This window comes from Leptonychotes weddellii, chromosome 1 (assembly GCF_054177405.1).
Source record: "Leptonychotes weddellii isolate Sample4059 chromosome 1, ASM5417740v2, whole genome shotgun sequence".
NCBI classification, from domain to species: Eukaryota; Metazoa; Chordata; class Mammalia; order Carnivora; family Phocidae; genus Leptonychotes; species Leptonychotes weddellii.
In genome coordinates, this window is record NC_138369.1 from 187816957 (window position 1) to 187836304 (window position 19348).

Below are 19348 nucleotides of genomic sequence, written 5' to 3' on the forward strand. Positions count from 1 at the left end.
GGCTGCGCACTGGGCATTTATTGCTTTCGGTGAAATGTGTAAGCTTCTGTGACGCGGTGGTTCCGCTTCTCCTCCAGCCGCGGCTGCGGTGTAGCACTCTGGGTGACTGGTGCAGTGCCTGGCTTGTTGAGCTGTGCTCATCGAACCTTCACGGTTAGTAAATGATTTATTTGGTATTTCATAATTCGGGATCTGGAATCGGTCTGGGAAGGCTGGGATTTCACTTCGGTTTGTGTACAGCTTGCTGCTGAGGCTTGTTTGTGGGGGTCTCTAAAACCTGTTTTAGATTACGGCCGGGGGCGGGGTCCACGGGGGCCGGGGGCGGGGCCCGCCGGGGCCGGGGGCGGGGCCCACCGCGCCCCGGCAGCAGCACATACTTTGAACCTTACGTTATGCACACGGGTGGTTATAGTTTAGCACACATGCTGAGTTTTGCTTTCCCAACACACCAGGGAATCAAAGAGGGTGGAAAGCCTATGTTCCTCCTCATGAGCTGTGAATACCCAGTATCTCGCCTGAATGGAAAAGGGGTTACAGGCCTGAGCGTCTTTACGACGCTTCACACTACCCCTCGGTTTTATTCGGCAACCTGTATGATGTGTGTTTTGCAGACTGAGGTGTGGCGGTTGTTAATCTGTGCCCTGTTTCCCTGCTTGTATTTCCGCTTGTGGGTTGCTGTGGGGTCTGTCTCTTTCGGTCTGTACCGGAAGAAAGGGGACTGAAGCCCGGGACAGGTGTCAGCTCATTCCAAAATCCCACGGGGGAGGGGGTGTCTCTGGCGGAACCCAGCGCCCCACATTTTGGAGGGTTTGGATGGGTTCCCCAGGGTTCCTCCCACTCCCTCCCACGAGCTGATGGGGCTGTGAAATCCGTGTGGATGCCAAAGCCACAGAAAACCATCCCCTGGTTAGGGTGCTGTGCACCACACGGTGGTGGTGAAGAATGTTTGAAAGAAAAAGACCCTTTTCTGAGACTAAGGGGCTGTCGTTTTTGCGGACAGTTCCCGACCTGTTCAGTGGGTGATTTACCTTAAATGCTCCAGTGGGACTTCACGGGGCTGGTGACTGCATTGCATAGGCCTGTCGCAGGGGAGAAGGGGAAAATCAAAAGACAACATGCGGGGATGGAGGGTGAGCAAGAGGGTTATCCAAGAACAAGGGACTGGAAGGAAGGGCCAGGAGGTGTACATGGCAGGATCCCCCTGTGCTGCCAAGGGGACCGTAAGGCCTTCCTCAGTCTACCCTGGCCTCCTCTAACTCTGACCTCTCTGAGCCCTTTCCCTTGCCCTCACTCTGCCCCAGCCCCAGAGCCCTCTCGAACATGCCAGGCACGGTCCCACCCCAGGGCCTTTGTACTTGTTGCTCCTCTGCTTGGAAAGCTCCTCGGCAGATACCCGCGTGGCTGGCAAGCTCTCCTCCTTCACTGTTCACAGAACACCTTCTCGGGAGCCTTTCTCCAGTTTCCCTAGTTGTGGTCATAGCCAGTCCACCCCCCACACATAACCACTTGTACACACTCTCCTGTTCTATTTTGCTACATACCTTTGGCAACTTCTAATAAGTTTATGTTCTGTTTTTTCATTTTGTTGCCTGTTTCCCTTCCGATAATGTGAACTTGTTGTGCACAGGATTTCTTTTTCCCTCAGTGATTAAAACATCGTGACTGAAATGAAGAGCCGGAAGCCCACGCCCCTGCATCTTGGTGAGGGCTTCCGCGGGAATGGCATACCATCTGCATTCCATGATTTATACACGGGCTTGGGAGTAAGGTCAGCTAACACAGTGATTCTCAAACTTGAGCACGTGCCGGAACTGACTCCTTGTTGCATTGCTTACACAGATTTCTGGGCTTGCCCCTGGAGCTTCTGATGCAGCAGGTGTGGGGTGAGGCTGTGACCATGCTGAGAAGCTCTGACTAACCCATCCACAGACACATGAGCTGGTAGGGGCTCCGCGTACTCTGAATGGCAAATGTTCATCCGTGGTAGATTGTCACCTGCCTGCTTTGTTTTCCCAGGGGTGAAGAAAACGTGTGGAGATGGAGGGCAGCTGGAGAGGCATCCCGGCCATGCTGGTCGTCCTGGCGGGGCTGGCAGGTAGGGCTCTCGAGGGCTTGAAAGGACTTTCGTAGGCATCCGGTTGAAGTGGGCGGAAGGGAACCCAGAGGAGGCGGCCGGGACACGTGACTGCCAGAGGCTTCTTCCTTGGGCCCTTCCTACAGTGGGGTCTCTTCGGTTGGGCCCATTTCCTGCTCTGCCGACTGAGCTGCGGGAGTGGTCCTCCATGGGCCACCAGTCCTGTTCAGTGGGTTGTCCCTGGTGTGGGCGTTTGCCTTCCGTACCTGCCCAGAACTCATTGCTCTTGTTAAGATGTCCCATCCTTTGCCTGGTTTTCTCTTCTTCTGTTTATAACTGGCCTTCAAGGAAGGCCCCATTCAGGCATCACCTCCTCCCTAGAGCCCTCCTGACCTGGCAGTGTTCAGGGTGATAATCCCAGCTCCCATTTATTGACAGGCAGGGGCCCACTGCCTGTGAGACCTGCCATTCCTCTCATCAGCTTCTCCTCATCCTGGATCTCCCCCAGGGTGTCAGTCGGAATGGACTCCAGGGTGTCCCAGGCCGGGGTCTCCTGATCAGACTCCGCTTTGCAGGAGATGGAGCGAGCAGACTGCGGGGTCCTTTGGGTGACTGATATTCGTTCCCCCAGCTTTCTCTTGATTAGGTCTTGTCTAGATTTCTTTGCTTCAGGTGTGTTTGTCTTATCTTTCCAACTAGGTTGTAAACTCCAGAGGGTATCCATCCTGTATTCCTTATGCAGTGATTTTAAAAGGCGTTCTATCGAAGTATAATGAACATAGAGAAACGCGTACGAGTCATAGAGGTACAGCTTGATGAAGTTTCACAAACTGAACACCTTCGTGTATCAATAGTGAGACCAAGCACCTCCCACGAATGCCCCCTTTCGGTCACTCTGATATCCCCTCCCCCAATATTCAATATTTATTGAGAATCAGAAAAGGCATAAAATAGTATAGGGACTATCAGAGTGTGTTATGGGCAGTAGGGAATGTTTTGTGAATTTTGGTTGGGGTGTGTGGAGATATTAAGCTCAGGGGACCAGGCTGTGGTGTTAACATGTATTTGGGCGCCGCGATGTTTGGAAACTCCTGGCTTATAGTGCGCAGTGCCAGGTGTTTAGTAGGTGCTGGATAAACATTTGTTATCCAGAGTGCACAACAAATGTAGAGTGGGGGCACCTGGGTGGCTCAGTTGGTTAAGCGACTGCCTTCGGCTCAGGTCATGATCCTGGAGTCCTGGGATCGAGTCCCGCATTGGGCTCCCGGCTCGGCGGGGAGCCTGCTTCTCCCTCTGACCCTATCCCCTCTCATGCTGTTTCTCTCTCTCTCTCTCTCTCAAATAAATAAATAAATAAAATCTAAAAAACAAAAAAAAAACAAATGTAGAGTGGAGAGCGAAACACCGTCCCTGCTTGTGTGGAGCTTAAGGACTTGTCTCGGGCTAGCAAACCACACTCAGCACACATTTTAGGGACAAGGCTCCAAAGTGGCTATTTCAGCCACTTTGAGAGGCAAAGATCTCTTCTAGCAGCTCAGCGGGAAACTGATGTGCCGTGGGGTCTACCGTTTTTCCGAGGCAATTTTCCCCGAAGCTCTGTTTTGAACAAAGGGATGGCTCTGGCTGAGGCCCGGAGTTGGCTGTTCCAGGAGGGGAGAGTGTTTTGGGCTAATTCTAATGCCCCCTGGGTGATGGGGTCCATCGCAAAAGCCTGAGACCCTTGGATGTTTCATCTTGGAAAGTCTTGGAGTAGAGACACCTTCATTTATAGACTTGGCTTTGAATAGCTGAGCGCAGCCTCCATGTGCACCCAAAGGGTTCCTGCCGGCTCTCTCCTCTCTGCCTTGCCCCAGTGTAATGGATTATTTAGAACTCAACACCCTTATTTATTTGCTCAGTGAGTATTCACTGGGGGCCTGTTATGTGCCCTTTAGTTGCAGGCACCGGGATACGGTGATGAGCAAAACCAGGCACAGTCCCTGCTAACAAAGCTTACAGCCTAGCAGGAGAATCAGGCATTATTTGAAAAATCAACATAAAATTACCATTGTGACAATTGCTTCGATGATTGAAAGCCTGTTATAGGATAATTCAACCTAATACTCTGGGAAGGCTTCCCTGGGGAGGAGACAACTAGGCTGGGAGCTGAGGTGTAAGCAAGACTGGTATGCCAGGCTGATCGTTGCCTGTGCAAATGCCCTGGGGCCAGAAGGAGTCGATGAGTTTGATAAATTTAGATAGTCTGGTGGCTGGAGGGTGGAGTTTGGGGCAGAAGGAAGTTAATGTCAGACTAAGTAGGGTCTTAAGATATGATAATGTTAAGGGTTATCTTGTCTTTCTCTAGGACGGTTGTGTTTAAAATACTTAAAGTCTGAGTATGGAGGTGGGAGGTAGGGGAGGGGTACCTGATCACCCTGGTTTGCTGAGAAGATCCCGCTGGCTGGCTGCCATGTGGATAGCAGTTCTGGGTGCTGGTGGCCCAACAGTGACGCTGGTGCCTCCTGCCATCGTCAGCGGGACTCTGCAGGCGCCTCAGGACCCCTCCCACGCTTCTCAGTTTCCTTCTGACGGGCCCAACCCCTGATGTGTTCCGACTCCCATTTTCTTCCTCAGACTTGCCACGCCAAACCATTTCTCTGCCGCCAAATCCACTGCATTTCCCTTTCTCCCTTCTGCTTTTAATCGTCTGCTTTTCTGTTCCTTTCCAGTGCTGAGTAAGAGAAGGGGGAAGGTGGGGGGCCCGCAGGTGCAGTGAGGAGCCTGCTGGAGAGAGCGGAAGAATGGAGGGGTCTAACCCGCAGCAGGGGAGACAGCAGGCTACTCCTCCAGGGAGCCGAGAGAGAGCCTTCGAAGGAGGATGGTAGGATCCGTGTTTGGGATCAACTGATGCAGGGCCGGCGGGAGGCACGGAAGCAGGCAGAAGGGCTACTGTTGGAGTGATTCCCATTTCACAGACGGGAGGATGCAGTGAGTAGAAGAGATGCTTTTCAGTCCAGGCTGGAGCCTGTCGTTCATAGAGATGCCAGGTGGAGTAGGATCCTAGGCAGGGGAGGAAGCAAGAGGGCGGGGTTGCAGATGCTGATGTGGAAATTACAGTGTGAGTTAGTGAATAAGGATCTTGCAGGTGGATCAACTCCTGAGTTGGGTGGCCACCATGGCTAGCGGCCGGGGTAGTGTCTGGGAGGGGGACACTGAGCTTTCCTGTGGCTCTGCCCCAATTTGCCTGTTTGCTCTACAGAGTGAAAAGGGGAGCGGAGGGAAAGGGAGGTTTTGTGTGTGATGAAAGGTCTTATTTACAATTTTCTCATATTTGTTCTGTGCAGGGCAGGGTTACACACACCATAGCTGATAGGATTCAGGGAGAGGAAGGAGGCTCCAGGACCTCCCATTATCAGGATATCAGGCTTCTGAGTCACGAGGCAGGGCTGACGGCGCGTTTACTCATGGTGGGAAGCCAAGACTGCAGGTGATGCTGTCCGGGGAATGTAGTGCTTGGGACGGGGTGCCTCCTGTTTAATTTAGAGGTCAGGCTCAAACTCGAGGAGTTTCCATTTGGCCTCCCTCCCCCTCACCTCCCACCTGTAAAGTAAGGTATGTGGCCTGCATGTCGTCATGGTCACATGTTGCAGTCTGCTGGCTTGAACAAACTCAGAGTGAGATAATCTCTCTACCTCAGACCAGGCAGTGAGGGAGCCATGGTTTCCGAGGGGCTTGCGTATTCTACGGGAGCTGCTTAGTTGAGCTCCTGTCGGGGAAGCCTGGGTCTCAACCATCCTGGCATTACCCACATCCGAGCTGCTGGGTTCTGGCCACTTAGTTCTCACTGACCTGCATCAGGAGCCGGGGAAGAGTGCTGTCGTCACACGGTGGGGTGGGGAGAGCTCATCTCTTTCCTCGGGGTGCATATTTGGCTCTTTGTTTTCTTTTGTCCTTCTTTTAAAGATGCAATTCAGGGCTCATGGAAAGAGCCAAGTTGGCACAGTGCTCTGGCTTCCCTGGGGAATAGTTTCTGACTTCCCTCCCCAGGCTTTTTTTCTTTTTCTAAAATCCCAGATCAAAGGGATCGTTGGATCAGAGAGACTTATCCAGGGATAAGGGAGGATACCCAGCAGGAGCAGTTCTTTAGAGTCTCACTGTCTCTCTCTTTTCTTATCATGCCCAGAGACAAAAGAAGAATAGCCATCATGTTTGCCCAAACACAGGAACAGTCTTAGTTAATTCTGACGTTCCCTCAGTTCTGCCTCTTTGGACCCCGCCGGACCCCCTCCTTGACCTTGACCCTGGCTGCCTCTCCCCCTGGTCCAGCTTCCCTCTGGGACACTGTCTGTGTAGCAGTTCCTACTCTCCCATCAATCTGTCCTTGTAGCCGGCAGTGCATGCTGGGTACTCAGGTGATGTGTTAATGTATTAATGCCTGTCCATGGTGTGGAGTCTCCCCAGAAAACTATAAGGCTGTAATGAGATTCTTCTAGAACCTGTCTTACAAGTTGACCTTATGAGGTTGGAAGGAGAGGGGGCTGCAGTGATTTGGGGGCAATCAGTGTATATGGCAGACTGCCTGGTGGACCCACCGGAATCATAAAGCTCCAGAAGGTCAGAGGAACCCATTGCAGTCTTACTGCTGTGGCAGGTGGGGCTTAGAAGAAACCACAGGATGTGGTCTGCCGGGGGTCATTTTTGCTGTAAACTCTGAGTGAGATCAGAGGGGAAAATAGGAAAGAGTGAGAATGTCTGAGTTTGGGTCCCAGCTCACCGCTGTGATCGCAAGTCCGGGGTATTGCTGCTCTTCATTTCTTCACTGGTAAACAACAGGTGGTAAAAAGATGAGCATAAGAGATTTTGAAGACTATCCTTTGCTGTGCAAGTTCTACTTTGAATTTTTATTGCAAACATGGGAAGGTCTTGAAAACTCTGCCTGCCAATTGGCTCCTCTAAGATGATTAGAACGTCAGTCCTACATGGCCAAAAGATTTCCTGAGCTCTTCTGGTGTAGAGCATGCTCTGTCTCAGGTGATTATGACTGAGGTCAGGTGAGCTGAAGAGCCCTTGATGTACCCCATGTGGAAAACCAGTCAGAGATTGTCACTCCAGTTAAAACCTGAGTCACAGTGCATCTGGTGAGCTGCGGGTTGAATGTGGTGAAAAGTGTGAAGGAAACAATTTTACTTAAATCTGTGACATTCTTGGCTTGTCTTACAAATCTACACACCCCTTCTTGCACGTCACATAATAATGAATGTTTACTGAGTGCTTGAGGGTCGTGTGAAGGGCTTCACGTGGATTATATTATATTTGGCTTTTGAAACAAGTCACCGTGGTACTAGTGACCCTGTTTTGCAGCTGAGGGGCGTGGGGCATGGAGAAGTTGAGATAATTTGTCCAGTGAGCCAGCAGCCTCTGGATAATTTGTCCAGTGAGCCACCTGAGAGTCCGTGATCTTAGGCTTGTGGGCCACCTGCCTGTCTGATGGGGTTTTAAACCCAGCACTCAGTGTGGTGAGACTTGTACCAGGCTGCCAGACTCATCACTTGGTTGTTCTCATTAAGAGAGCCCACTCCCCTACATCCTTCTACCTTTCCTTTTCCTCTCTTTGTATCTCCCCACTCATGTCTCTTCTGGTCCTTAAGAGGAGAGGTGTGGCCTCAGTGACAGACAGTATGGTTCTCTTGATACTTGATACTGACTTGATACCTATCACTCCAGGAGAGTGTACTCAGGATGCAACTGTTGTCTCTCTCCAGCTGGATTCCTTCTCTGTCAACCTTGTTCCTCCAGCCCCAGACAGTGTCCTGAGCATCCCATTTGGGGGCTCTAAGGGTGCAGGGGCATGCATGGGGCTGTGATCACCACATGCTGGGGCCCGCATTCTCTTTGTGAAGAGAAGCTGCTCTCCACCTTCCTCTCTGAGCCTTGGGATTTCCTCAGAGGTGGGAATCAAAGATCCTTCCCATTTTCCTGGGAGGGTAACTCTCATTTCATAGTAAAGGTGAAAAACTTGCCTTAAATAACAGCTGGGCTAGGGGGATGCTCTTGGGGCCAGGCTGGGATCAGGTCTTTGAGGTAACATCTCTCTGGAGGTGGAGGAATGGCATTTTTTTCTTCCAGTTTTGCCGGGAGTACTGAGAACTGTGGAGGGAGGGATTGGAAAGGAGGGATGGGTGGCTTCCTGTCCAGTGGGGAGATATGGTGTTGGAACCAGGAAGACATGGAGTCTGACCACTGGCTATCCAGCTGGTAAATACAGAGGGTTAAGCCTTACAGTTGACTTGCATAGATCCATTCACTTGCTGCCTTGAAAAACTGGTTGCCTTCCAGCTTCTGGATCCAGCTATCAAATCATAGAAGGTCCCAAGAACGCAACGGTGCTGGAGGGCACAGAGGCTCGCTTCAACTGCACCATCTCGCAGGGCTGGAGGCTCATCATGTGGGCTCTGAATGACATGGTGGTGCTGAGCATCACACCCACGGAGCCCATCATCACCAACGACCGCTTTACCTCTGCCAGTTATGAAGAGGGCAGCAACTCCATCTCTGAGATGATAATCCATGACGTGCAGCTCCAGGATGCCGGGCGTATTAAGTGCAGCCTCCAGAACAGTGACCGGGATGCCTCTGCTTTCCTTTCCGTCCAAGGTGGGTATCCAGGTGGCTCTGAGTGGAGAAGGGGGCGTCCGCTGGGCCAGACGCCAGGGAAATGGAAGGACCCTTCGGAGTTCACGTCACAGGTGATGACGGGGCTGCTGTCTGCTGGAGTTACACTTGGAATGAATGATTCCAAACCAACGAATATCCATTGTTTTGTTATTTGTGATTTCTTACCCCCCTTCGTCACCGATTCTCCCTCTACTTCCCTTCTTTCTGCTTCTCTCGTCTCTCTTCTCCTTTCCCTTTTCTCTCACTAAGATTCTTAAATACAGGTCTTACCACTTTCCCATCTGATCTGTGTCAGTACGGATAGCTTTTGTTCTAGCCCCGGCCAGTTGCGGTCACTGCTCTTATGCTCATCTTTTTACCACCTGTTGTTTACCAATGAAGAAATGAAGAGCAGCAATACCCCGGACTTGCGATCACAGCGGTGAGCTGGGACCCAAACTCAGACATTCTCACTCTTTCCTATTTTCCCCTCTGATCTCACTCAGAGTTTACAGCAAAAATGACCCCCGGCACACCACACCCTGTGATTTAGGTGGGGCTACCAATCCTTGCCTTTTCTCTAGTTTCTTATATGCTTGACTCTGTCTCTTTGCCTTATGTCATGTATGCACTTTGAATCATGCTTTACCTTTTACCTCTTTCCAGCTGAACTCCTCCAATCTTTTATTCTTTCCTGCCTCCAGCAGTTCTTATAGCCAAAGGTGTGTGTTCACGAAATACACCAAGTGTTTTAGAGAAGAGTAAATGAAATTTATCATAATGGATGACTTATTTTTCTTAGAGGGAATTGTGAGGTGCTCCAAATCATGCTATTTAGTGAAAAAAAAAAAAAGGATGCTTTACAAGAATTCAGAACATCTTTATCAAAGTTTAATCACTTTGCATTCCTTATGTAATTAGATGGTATTTATAGACCCACTGGAGCTAGTAGAGCTCCTGATTTCTGTGGCAGCATTTCTTACAGCAGACCACATCATGGTTTTGAAATTTTTCTTTTTTTTTTTTTTTAAAGATTTTATTTATTTATTTGAGAGAGAGAGAGAGAATGAGAGACAGAGAGTACGAGAGGGAAGAGGGCAGAGGGGGAAGCAGACCCCCCGCTGAGCAGGGAGCCCGATGCGGGACTCGATCCCGGGACTCCAGGATCATGACCTGAGCCGAAGGCAGTCGCTTAACCAACTGAGCCACCCAGGCGCCCTGAAATTTTTCTTATGTCTATTTATTTGCTTGTCTAGGAGAAATTTTCAAACATTGGATTTGTGTTAATGTTGCATCGAATCCAGTTTGATAACATTTGGTAGAGATGCATGCCTACCTATTTCTACTTGCCCTTTTTAATTTTTTTTTTTTTTTTACTTAGCCAAACTGTTTTCTCTTTTTTTTTATGTTTCTTTAATTTTATGAGGTTTAAGGATATTTTCTAAATAGTGATTTTATGAGACTACCTGGATTATTGGCTTAGTTTGCATGACTAGACTCTTATTAACAATTTGAGGTATAAGGGAAAGAACACAGGAAAAACAGAATCAAAGACATGAGTTCTGGTTTGGCTTTCATCGGTTACTAGCTTGGTGACCCCTGAGGTGACTCAGCTTCTTCATTTTTAAAATGGGGATAAGGCTCCCCTGCCCACCTCACAAGTTTACTGTGAGGATCCAATGAAACAATGACTGAGGATGGTTTGAAGACTCCAAAGTCCTGTCTGATTCAGTTCATCACGCACACAGTCGGGAGCCAGAGTGGTCTAGTCGTTCGTGATGCAGGCTAGGGAGCCCAAATGCTAAGTTCAGATTCCAGCTTTATCACTTCCTAACTGTGTGACCTTGACCATGTTATTTGATGACCTCATGCCCTAGTTTCCTCATCATAGGGTTGTTGTGGGATCACATGAGTAGGTTCATGGAAAGGCTTTAAAACAGCACCTGGGTCCTAGCAATCTCCATATAGCCAATTGCTATTATTTATTGCATTCCCAAGAAGAGCACACCCTTGTGTTAGGCATCTGAAAGGGGACTCAAAGATGAATAGAGTAAGGCAGAGTCCTGCCCTCAAGAACCTTACCCGAAGAGTAGATAGGGCAAATGTATGAATAACATTGGTGCACCGGAGAGGCTGGCAAGGACCCTGAGGGGGAGACAAGCTCAGGTTTGAACTGGGTAGGGGGATGAGAGAATAAGGAAAGCCTTCATGGAGGACTCCATGGTGAGGTGCCCTTATGGGCTTCGGAGGTCTGGGGATGATAGGCAAAATGGAAAAGCGAGAGAGGAGAAGGGCACCCCTGGATCAAGGAAACAGGATCAAAGGCATGACTTATTTGATATAGCATATCAAATTCATAAATCCATGTGGTTTTATAGCAGCTTTTCTCAAAGCTATGCATTTATAAAGTTGTCTGAATATGCCTAAACATGCATTTTTATATGTTGGTAATTACTGTAGGTTTTGGCTCTAATACAGATGGAAGAACAAGCATCTAGGGATGTTAAATTCTTTCCCAAGGTCATGAAGAAGGAACCCATAGACCGGGGACCGAACTTGGTCGTATTACCCAGGTTGCAGTGTTCTGAATGGCACTTTGTTCCTAGAGGAGCAAATGTTCTCTAAGCAGCAGGATCTCTTTCAAGGGAAAAGAATCTTAAAAAACAGAGGAGACATCCATTTTATTTTTAAAATGAATTATCCAAAGATTTATTTTTTTCCTCCTCGTGTATCAGCAAGAAAAATAAAGACAGCTTACATAACTCCATACTGAGTCATCCAAAATCTATGTGAATATTCTAGTCATCACCCTTGTATAAAGTGTTTGTCGTGCTCCTCGATAAGCTTTGTGTAAGCCAATGGGAAAAGTTGAATCACAAATATATATAGAAAAAGGAAATGCTTCAGACTGCTTCCCTTGTCCAGTCTATCAACCACACACCAAATTCTAGACCTCTTGTGTTTTGAGGGCCACTAGATTTGAGTTCAAGATAGTCCGTTATTAATTGAGGCAATACCATTGCTTCCAGCTTCTGTCATCTTAAACCTCTCCATCAAATGAAACAATGAATGGAGAAAAAGGAATAAGGACAAAACCGTTTAGCTTTGAGAGACAGATGCATTCTCCTCTCATTGTTGCATTTACAGTAATCCTTGCATTAGCAAAGGTGCTCTACTGATTCCCAGAGACCATTGAGGAAAGGAATAATCGGAAATGTAACATTTCAGAATAGGAAGAGCTTTCAGAGCTGATCCAGTTCCATCTAGTTTGGGAATTCTTGGGCATCCCCTAGATCCTTTCAGGGTCTGTGAAGTCATGACTGTTCCCATAATAACACTAAGATGTGAGTTGCCTTTCCTACTCTCATTTCAGTGGTGCACAGAAAGGCTTCCACTGTGCATTGGGAAGGTCTGCATAGCCCAGAGGATCCACATTTCCTAAATGACCAGTGAATAATGATACAGTGTCATGCAAGAGTGAAAGATCAATCAAAGTGCCAGATAGAGCAGTGGATTTTAATGTAAAAGGGAATGAAAATTCCTTTATATAGTTACAGTTTCCACAGTGCAACTAACCTGTAAGAAACCACTACTTGCCAAGATTTGGTACAGTATCAAAGACTATCCTTGATTATCTGAAAAGCCTTCTCATTGTTCCACCTATATATCCATGGGGGGTCAGATTTTTTTTAATATACTCCAACTAAAGCAATATATTTTAACAGATTGAATGCAGAAGCTGATATGAGAATCCAACCAGACATTAAAGAGATTTGCATAGCACTGGGTGTTATATGAAAACAATGAATCATGGATCACCACATCAAAAACTAATGATGTATTATATGGTGACTAACATAACATAATAAAAAAAGAGAGATTTGCATAAATATAAAACAATGTTCTTAATAATTTATTTTGGTTTAAAAATATAGGTATTTTTTTCATAAGTATATGTTAATCTATGTTAGCCTATAGTGGGTTATCACTATTATTATAAAATAAACACTTAAAAATTTCTAATTTCAAGTATGGTAAATATGGGTAGGTATGATCCACATAAACAAAAGGTCTTTGGAGTCTTCATGATTTTTAACATTGTAAAAGGTACTGAAACCTAAACATTTGAAAACCCCTGATCTAGTCAAATTGTTTCATTTGACCAGTGAAAAACAGAGAGCCTGAAAATGTCAGTGACTTGTTCCAGGTGATGGCAATTTTGTGGGAAATCCAGGATTGAGAACAGAGTTTTTGATTCTTAGTCCAGTGTTCTTCCCATTATGTTATGTAGCAGGGAGGCTATTTTAATTTGGATGTTCCAGTGTTTATGAGTTTCACTAAGGCTATGTCTTTACCAGAGCCAATCCTCAGGTTATTTTGTTAATATTAGCACACACAGCACTATTTTCAGGTGGGTTGTTTACAGTGTTCACATTGGCATATGCAGGTGGGTCCTTAATAAAAACTTTAAAATACTTTGAGTATTCTATTCTGATACGTGATTTAGGGTAATTATTTTTATAATTAGATTTGATTTTGATTTAATTTGTAATTGGAAGAATACTTTAAAGAACTATCATGGGAAGTTATGTTTAAAAATGTGTGACCCCCAAAATAAATAAAATGAATCTGACTGACCAAAGGCTAGGAGAGACCTGGTTTCCGTAAGACTTTGAGATGTATTCTCCTTACAGTGGAAAGAATGTAAAGGTTTTTCCCTTCTCGCTTTGGCTCCCAGGACAACTTTGTGACCCCACTTTAGTGGTTGTGTAGCCTTTAATGGAAGGCACATTTGCCCTCTTTCCCATATAATTTATGCTCCCCTGGATCCTGATTTTTATTTATTCATTTTCTCTGGAATAATTTGTTTTCTGGTGAGCAACCTCACCTTCTTTCACGAACCTGGAAGGTATAAATAAAGACACAGATAAAACCTGAGTTAAGGTTCTTGATACAGACATAGCCAGTTTGGACTTGGGAAGATAGCACTCATGAAATGTGATTTGAAGGAAAAATTAAAGAAAACCTGGAACCAAGAGAGTCATGGCCACTCCTTCAGAACATTTCTCTTTTCTTCTCTAGTTATAGGGGAGTTGCTCATTCCCAGAGGCAACCTTATAGTCCCTGAGGATAAACCCTGTAATGTGACTTGCCATGCATTGGGCTGGATCCCTCTCCCGGATATTTCCTGGGAGATCGGTGTTCCGGTGAGCCACTCAAGCAATTATTCTGGTCCAGAGCCTGACGACCTCCAAAGCGCAGTGAGCATCTTGACTCTCACACCACAGGGCAATGGGACTCTGACTTGCCTGGCTAACATGAAGGGCCTGAATGCCCACAAGTCTGTAACTGTGAATCTTACTGTGGTTCAGCCTTCTTGGGGTAAGTGAAGACATTTTGCTCTCTATAAAAAAATTATTGTTGCGTGCTTATATTTTATATATGGTGTTCTTAATCAACAATGCCTACGAAAATAGTATAGTGACCTTGACTTTGGGTAGGGATGGTAATGGAAACAATCAGCATCAGCTTCATGACTCTGTGATTCCACTTGCTTTTAAATTTCATCTTCAATGTGTCATTCTTTTCTACTTACTTATGGAAACCATTAAGAACCTTGACAATTATTTATCACAAAACAGCATCAAGTCAGTGATAAATATTTGAAGGTAATGTTTCTCTGTAGCTTTTATCTGTTGTTTCAGTTTAATCCCATCCCCTGGGCCAGTATGAGACAAGTTCTTGTAATATTTGAGGAGGGTCTACAGGTGCTCTTGGATTCCTTCCAATCTTAGTAGAATTATAGTTTCATTTTTTTTTAAATTTTTTTTAAAGATTTTATTTATTTATCTGACAGATAGAGAGACAGCGAGAGAGGGAACACAAGCAGGGGGAGTGGGAGAGGGAGAAGTAGGCTTCCCACTGAGCAGGGACCCCGATGCAGGGCTCGATTCCAGGACCCTGGGATCACGACCCGAGCCGAAGGCAGACGTTTAATGACTGAGCCACCCAGCCACCCCCCGCTTTTTTTTTTTTTTAATTTTTTTTAAAGAGGTTTCATTTTTTTTTTTAACCTGGCAAATCCACAGTGTATTTGAAAGTACCAAGTCTTATATTTTTTTCTTTTTTTTAAAAATTTTTTATTGTTATGTTAATCACCATACATCACATCATTAGTTTTTGATGTAGTGTTCCATGATTCATTGTTTGTGCATAACACCCAGTGCTCCATGCAGAACGTGCCCTCTTTAATACCCATCACCAGGCTAATCATCCTCCCACCCCCTCCCCTCTAGAACCCTCAGTTTGTTTTTCAGAGTCCGTAGTCTCTCATGGTTCGTCTCCTCCTCCGATTTCCCCCTCTTCATTTGTCCCCTCTTGCTATCTTCTTCTTCTTCTTTTTTTTATTTATTTATTTTTTATTTTTTTTTTAAGATTTTATTTATTTATTTGAGAGAGAGAGAATGAGAGAGAGCACATGAGAGGGGGAAGGGTCAGAGGGAGAAGCAGGCTCCCTGCCGAGCAGGGAGCCCGATGCGGGCCTTGATCCAGGGACTCCAGGATCATGACCTGAGCCGAAGGCAGTCACCCAACCAACTGAGCCACCCAGGCGCCCTTCTTTTTTTTTTTCTTAACATATATTGCATTATTTGTTTCAGAGGTACAGATCTGTGATTCAACAATCTTGCAAAATTCACAGCCAAGTCTTATATTTTTTAAAACTCAACTAAGTGACATAAATAAGGTGAAATCGGAGAGGGAGACAAATCATAAGAGACTCTTAACTATGGGAAACAGACTGAGGGTTGCTGGAGGAGAGGTGGGTGGGGGGATGGGGTAACTGGGTGATGGGCATTAAGGAGGGCATGTGATGTGATGAGCACTGGGTGTTGTATGCAACTGATGAATCACTGGACTCTACCTCTGAATCTAATAATACACTGTATGTTAATTAATTGATTTGAAATAAAAAGTATTTAAAGTTTAGATCCCCAAGAGAACCTACTGTAGGGTCCTCAGCATACCAAAACCTCCAACTACATAGCCTACAGGGCTGCAGAGCCTGCTTGAGCTCCAAGTCAACCCAGGCCAATGAGAAAACATGGGGCCCAGAGCTGGAGATTGACTTTAGCTCCTTCATTTTGCAAAAGAGGGCAGAAAGGGAGGCCCAGAGAGGTGCTGTGCTCTATTCCAGGTCATGCATCAGGTTGAGGTGGAACAGGGCCCAGAAGCCAGGGAAGGGGTTCCTTCTTGGTGCAAAGATTTTCCCACTACAAAAACACCTTTATTCAAAGTTCAGAACAAAGCTACAGCCAGAGCAAGACTGATGAAGAACAAGAAGAAAAAGAAGAAGAAGAGGAAGAAGGAGGAGGAGGAGGAGGAGAAAGAGGAGGAGAAGAGGAAGAAGAGGGAGAAGAGGACGAAGGGGAAGAGGAAGAAGAAGAAGAAACAGTGTTTCACGGCATTTGCCAAGTAAAGGCTCTGTTTTAAGTGCTTCTCCAATGTTAACCAAATTAACCTGCACAACAGGTCTATGAGTGGATCCTCATCCAGCTAGATGTCTGAGATTAAGGTGATGGCAGGGTTGGTTCCTTCAGAAGACTGTAAGGGAATGATCTCTAGGCCTCTCTCTTAGCTTCTGGTATTTGCTGGCAGTCTTTGGTGTTTCTTGGCTTGTAGAAACATCAGCCCAACCTCTGTTTTCATTTTCACATGGTGCTCTCTCTGTGTGCTTCTCTGTGTCCAAATTTCCCTTTTTTTAAATAAGGACTCCAATCATATTGGATTAGAGGACCCATCCCATCCAGTATAAATTCATCTTAGTTAAATTATGTCTGCAATACTCTATTTCCAAGTAAGGTCATATTCTGGGAGTACTGGAGGTTAGTACTTAAACATATGAATTTTAGGGGGACACAAGTCAACCCATGATAATATCTCCATGAACCGTAAAAAGCCATTCAGAGTCTACCCTGTGGTCAGTACCAACGATTCTGTGCTTTGCACTGCAGGGGTTGATCTTCAGTGCAGTGAGCAAAAGCTTGCTCCCCTGTTGTTAGACTTTGCCTCCTGTCTCTGACTTAGATGCCCCCAGAGACCAGGCAGACAACAGAAATGAAAGCATGAGTGAATACATGGTAGAAGATGGAATGGAGTGGCCCATTGGGAACCAGACATCATGCTCCATCCACATGGAGCAGCCAAACCAGTACCAGCTGGTTGTTGCTAAGAGGAAAAGGGATCCAGGACTGCCAGATCTTTGATGTGGATCTGGTGAATATCAATGCTTTTGAGGGTGAAAGGTACAGAAATCTGTGTTTCTTTGATTTTAAGTCAAGATTAATTTATTTTAGCTTATTTTTAAATGTTTTTTAAATATTTTATTTATTTGAGAGAGATAGAGAGAGAACACAAGCAGGGGGAGGGGCAGGAAGAGGGAGAAGCAGACTCCCCACTGAGCAGGGAGCCCAACGTGGGCTCAATCCCAGGACCCTGGGATCATGACCTGAGCTGAAGGCAGACACTTAACAGACTGAGCCACCCAGGTGCCCCTCCAGTTTATTATTTTTAATAACTAAAACCTTTAGAAAAGTTGCAAGACTAGTACAATGAATACCCATGTACCTTCACCTAGATACAACAAATGTTAATATTTTGTCATGTTTGCCTTTTTCTCAGCCTTTTTTTTTTCTGAGCCATTTCAGAGTTTATGACAATTTACCCCTAAATATGTCAGCATGTATATCATAAGAACAAAGGCATTCTATTTAACCACACTTGATGTAGTTGGCAATCAGGAAATGTAACATTGACACAAGACTGTTATATAATACACAGTCCATATTTTTTTTTTTAAAGATTTTTTATTTATTTATTTGAAAGAGAGAGAATGAGAGAGAGCACATGAGAGGGGAGAGGGTCAGAGGGAGAAGCAGGTTCCTTGCTGAGCAGGGAGCCCGATGCGGGACTCGATCCAGGGACTCCAGGATCATGACCTGAGCCGAAGGCAGTCGCTTAACCAACTGAGCCACCCAGGCGCCCAATACACAGTCCATATTAAAGTTTCACCAAGTATCCTTTATAGTGATTTCTCTCCAAACCAATGTCCGGTCAAAGACCATGCATTGCCTTTGGCTATCAGGTGTGTAGTCTCCTTCCTTTACTCTTGAATGCTTCCCTCACCTTTTCTGTCTTTCCTGATATAAATACTTTTGAAGGGTCCAGGCCATTTTTGCAAGATGCCCTTCAATTTGGATTTGTCTGAGGTTTTCCAACATACTTTGATTTGAGGCTAAATATTTTAGGCAAGTTGTGGGTAATGTCATGTGGGCTCATGATGCCAATTTTCTCTATCATTAGTAGTAAGTTTAATCATTTGGTTAATGATTCCTCCATTGTAAAGGTCCCTTTCTCCATTATAATGAATATGTAATCAATGAACACTATATGAATATCCCAGCGGTCTTCCCCTTAATAGTTTTTGCATTCATCAGTAAGTCATTGCCTGAATCTGTTGTTTCTATGGTGATTGTAAAAGAATCATTTTCTGGCTCCATCATATTTTTATATTTGTTGGTTGGTAGTCTTCTGTAAAGAAGAGACTTCTCTCTCCTTTTGTTTTACTTTTTTTAAAAACAGTTTTAGTATGGACTTATTTTTATTCAATACACTATAAACTGCTCCTGTCATTATTCATTTTGATGCTCAGATTGCTCCAGATTTGTCTAGTGGGAATCCTTTCCAGCTGGCTCTGGTGTCCTTTTGACATGGCCCTATTAGTTTTTGAGCACTTGGCCCAATACGATGTTCTGAACTCCCTTTCATTTCCCCTGTTCTATCCTGGAATCAGCCATTTCTCCAAGGAGCCAATCCAGCTGCCTTTGAAGCTATTTAAATATGATAAAGTATGGTCCAAGCTTTGAAAGGGAAGATTTAAAAAAAAAGTTCCATTAGCACCAAATGGAATGAAATCGACTGTTTAAACCACACATCTTAACAAGGTAACAGTGCAACAAAGAGGTCTGGTCTGATTGATGCTGCCCCGTGGAGATGGATTTTAGAGATTCACTTGCCTGCAAAGTTCTTCTTTTGTAGGCAAGGGCAAGGGGCACTTAATTTCCCTTGATCAGGTTTAATTCAGTGGAGTGCTTCCTTCGTAGGCTAGGACTAGGGAAGTTAGCGGCCTTAATTATGGCAGCTAGAGTCCCTGCAGCCTCAAAGGGAAGCACAGTGGGTGCCTTGCGATGAGTCTTACTTTATTGGACCCATTTGGAAAAGGGTAATTTGTTTCTAAATTATTCATCAAGATCCAGAGCAGCTGGTGGCTGGCTGCATGTTGTGTATTTTATGCAAGTTTTAGTAGCTGAAGACCTCATTACAGACCCGGCTGCTGGTGTCTGGGAGGTTTCTAGGAGCACAGCCAGGGGTACGGAGAGCCCCAAACAAAAGGACCTTTTGGACCTTTGGCTGTGCAGGCTTCTCCAGGAATGGATAAGCATCCGTCCTGCCACCCATTTCCTCCTGAAAGTGCAAGGAGTCTGTGTCCATTGTGTTCATTTCTGGAACAGTCCCTGGGAGTTGTTGCAGGAGGGATAGTGGCAGTTTAGGAAGACTAATTAGTTCAAGCCTAACAATCATTGA

General features: G+C 45.8%; 1 protein-coding gene across 1 annotated transcript; it reads left to right on the forward strand.

Annotated features, from left to right (window-relative positions):
- The first annotated feature begins 58 nt into the window (after positions 1 to 58).
- On the forward strand, positions 59 to 16971 carry IGSF5 (immunoglobulin superfamily member 5). Its single transcript, XM_081819778.1, has 5 exons — positions 59 to 153; positions 2017 to 2095; positions 8390 to 8707; positions 13790 to 14089; positions 16793 to 16971. The coding sequence occupies exons 2-5, from the start codon at positions 2038 to 2040 to the stop codon at positions 16969 to 16971; spliced, it is 855 nt and encodes a 284-aa protein (XP_081675904.1). The 5' UTR covers positions 59 to 153; positions 2017 to 2037.
- Positions 16972 to 19348: the final 2377 nt, after the last annotated feature.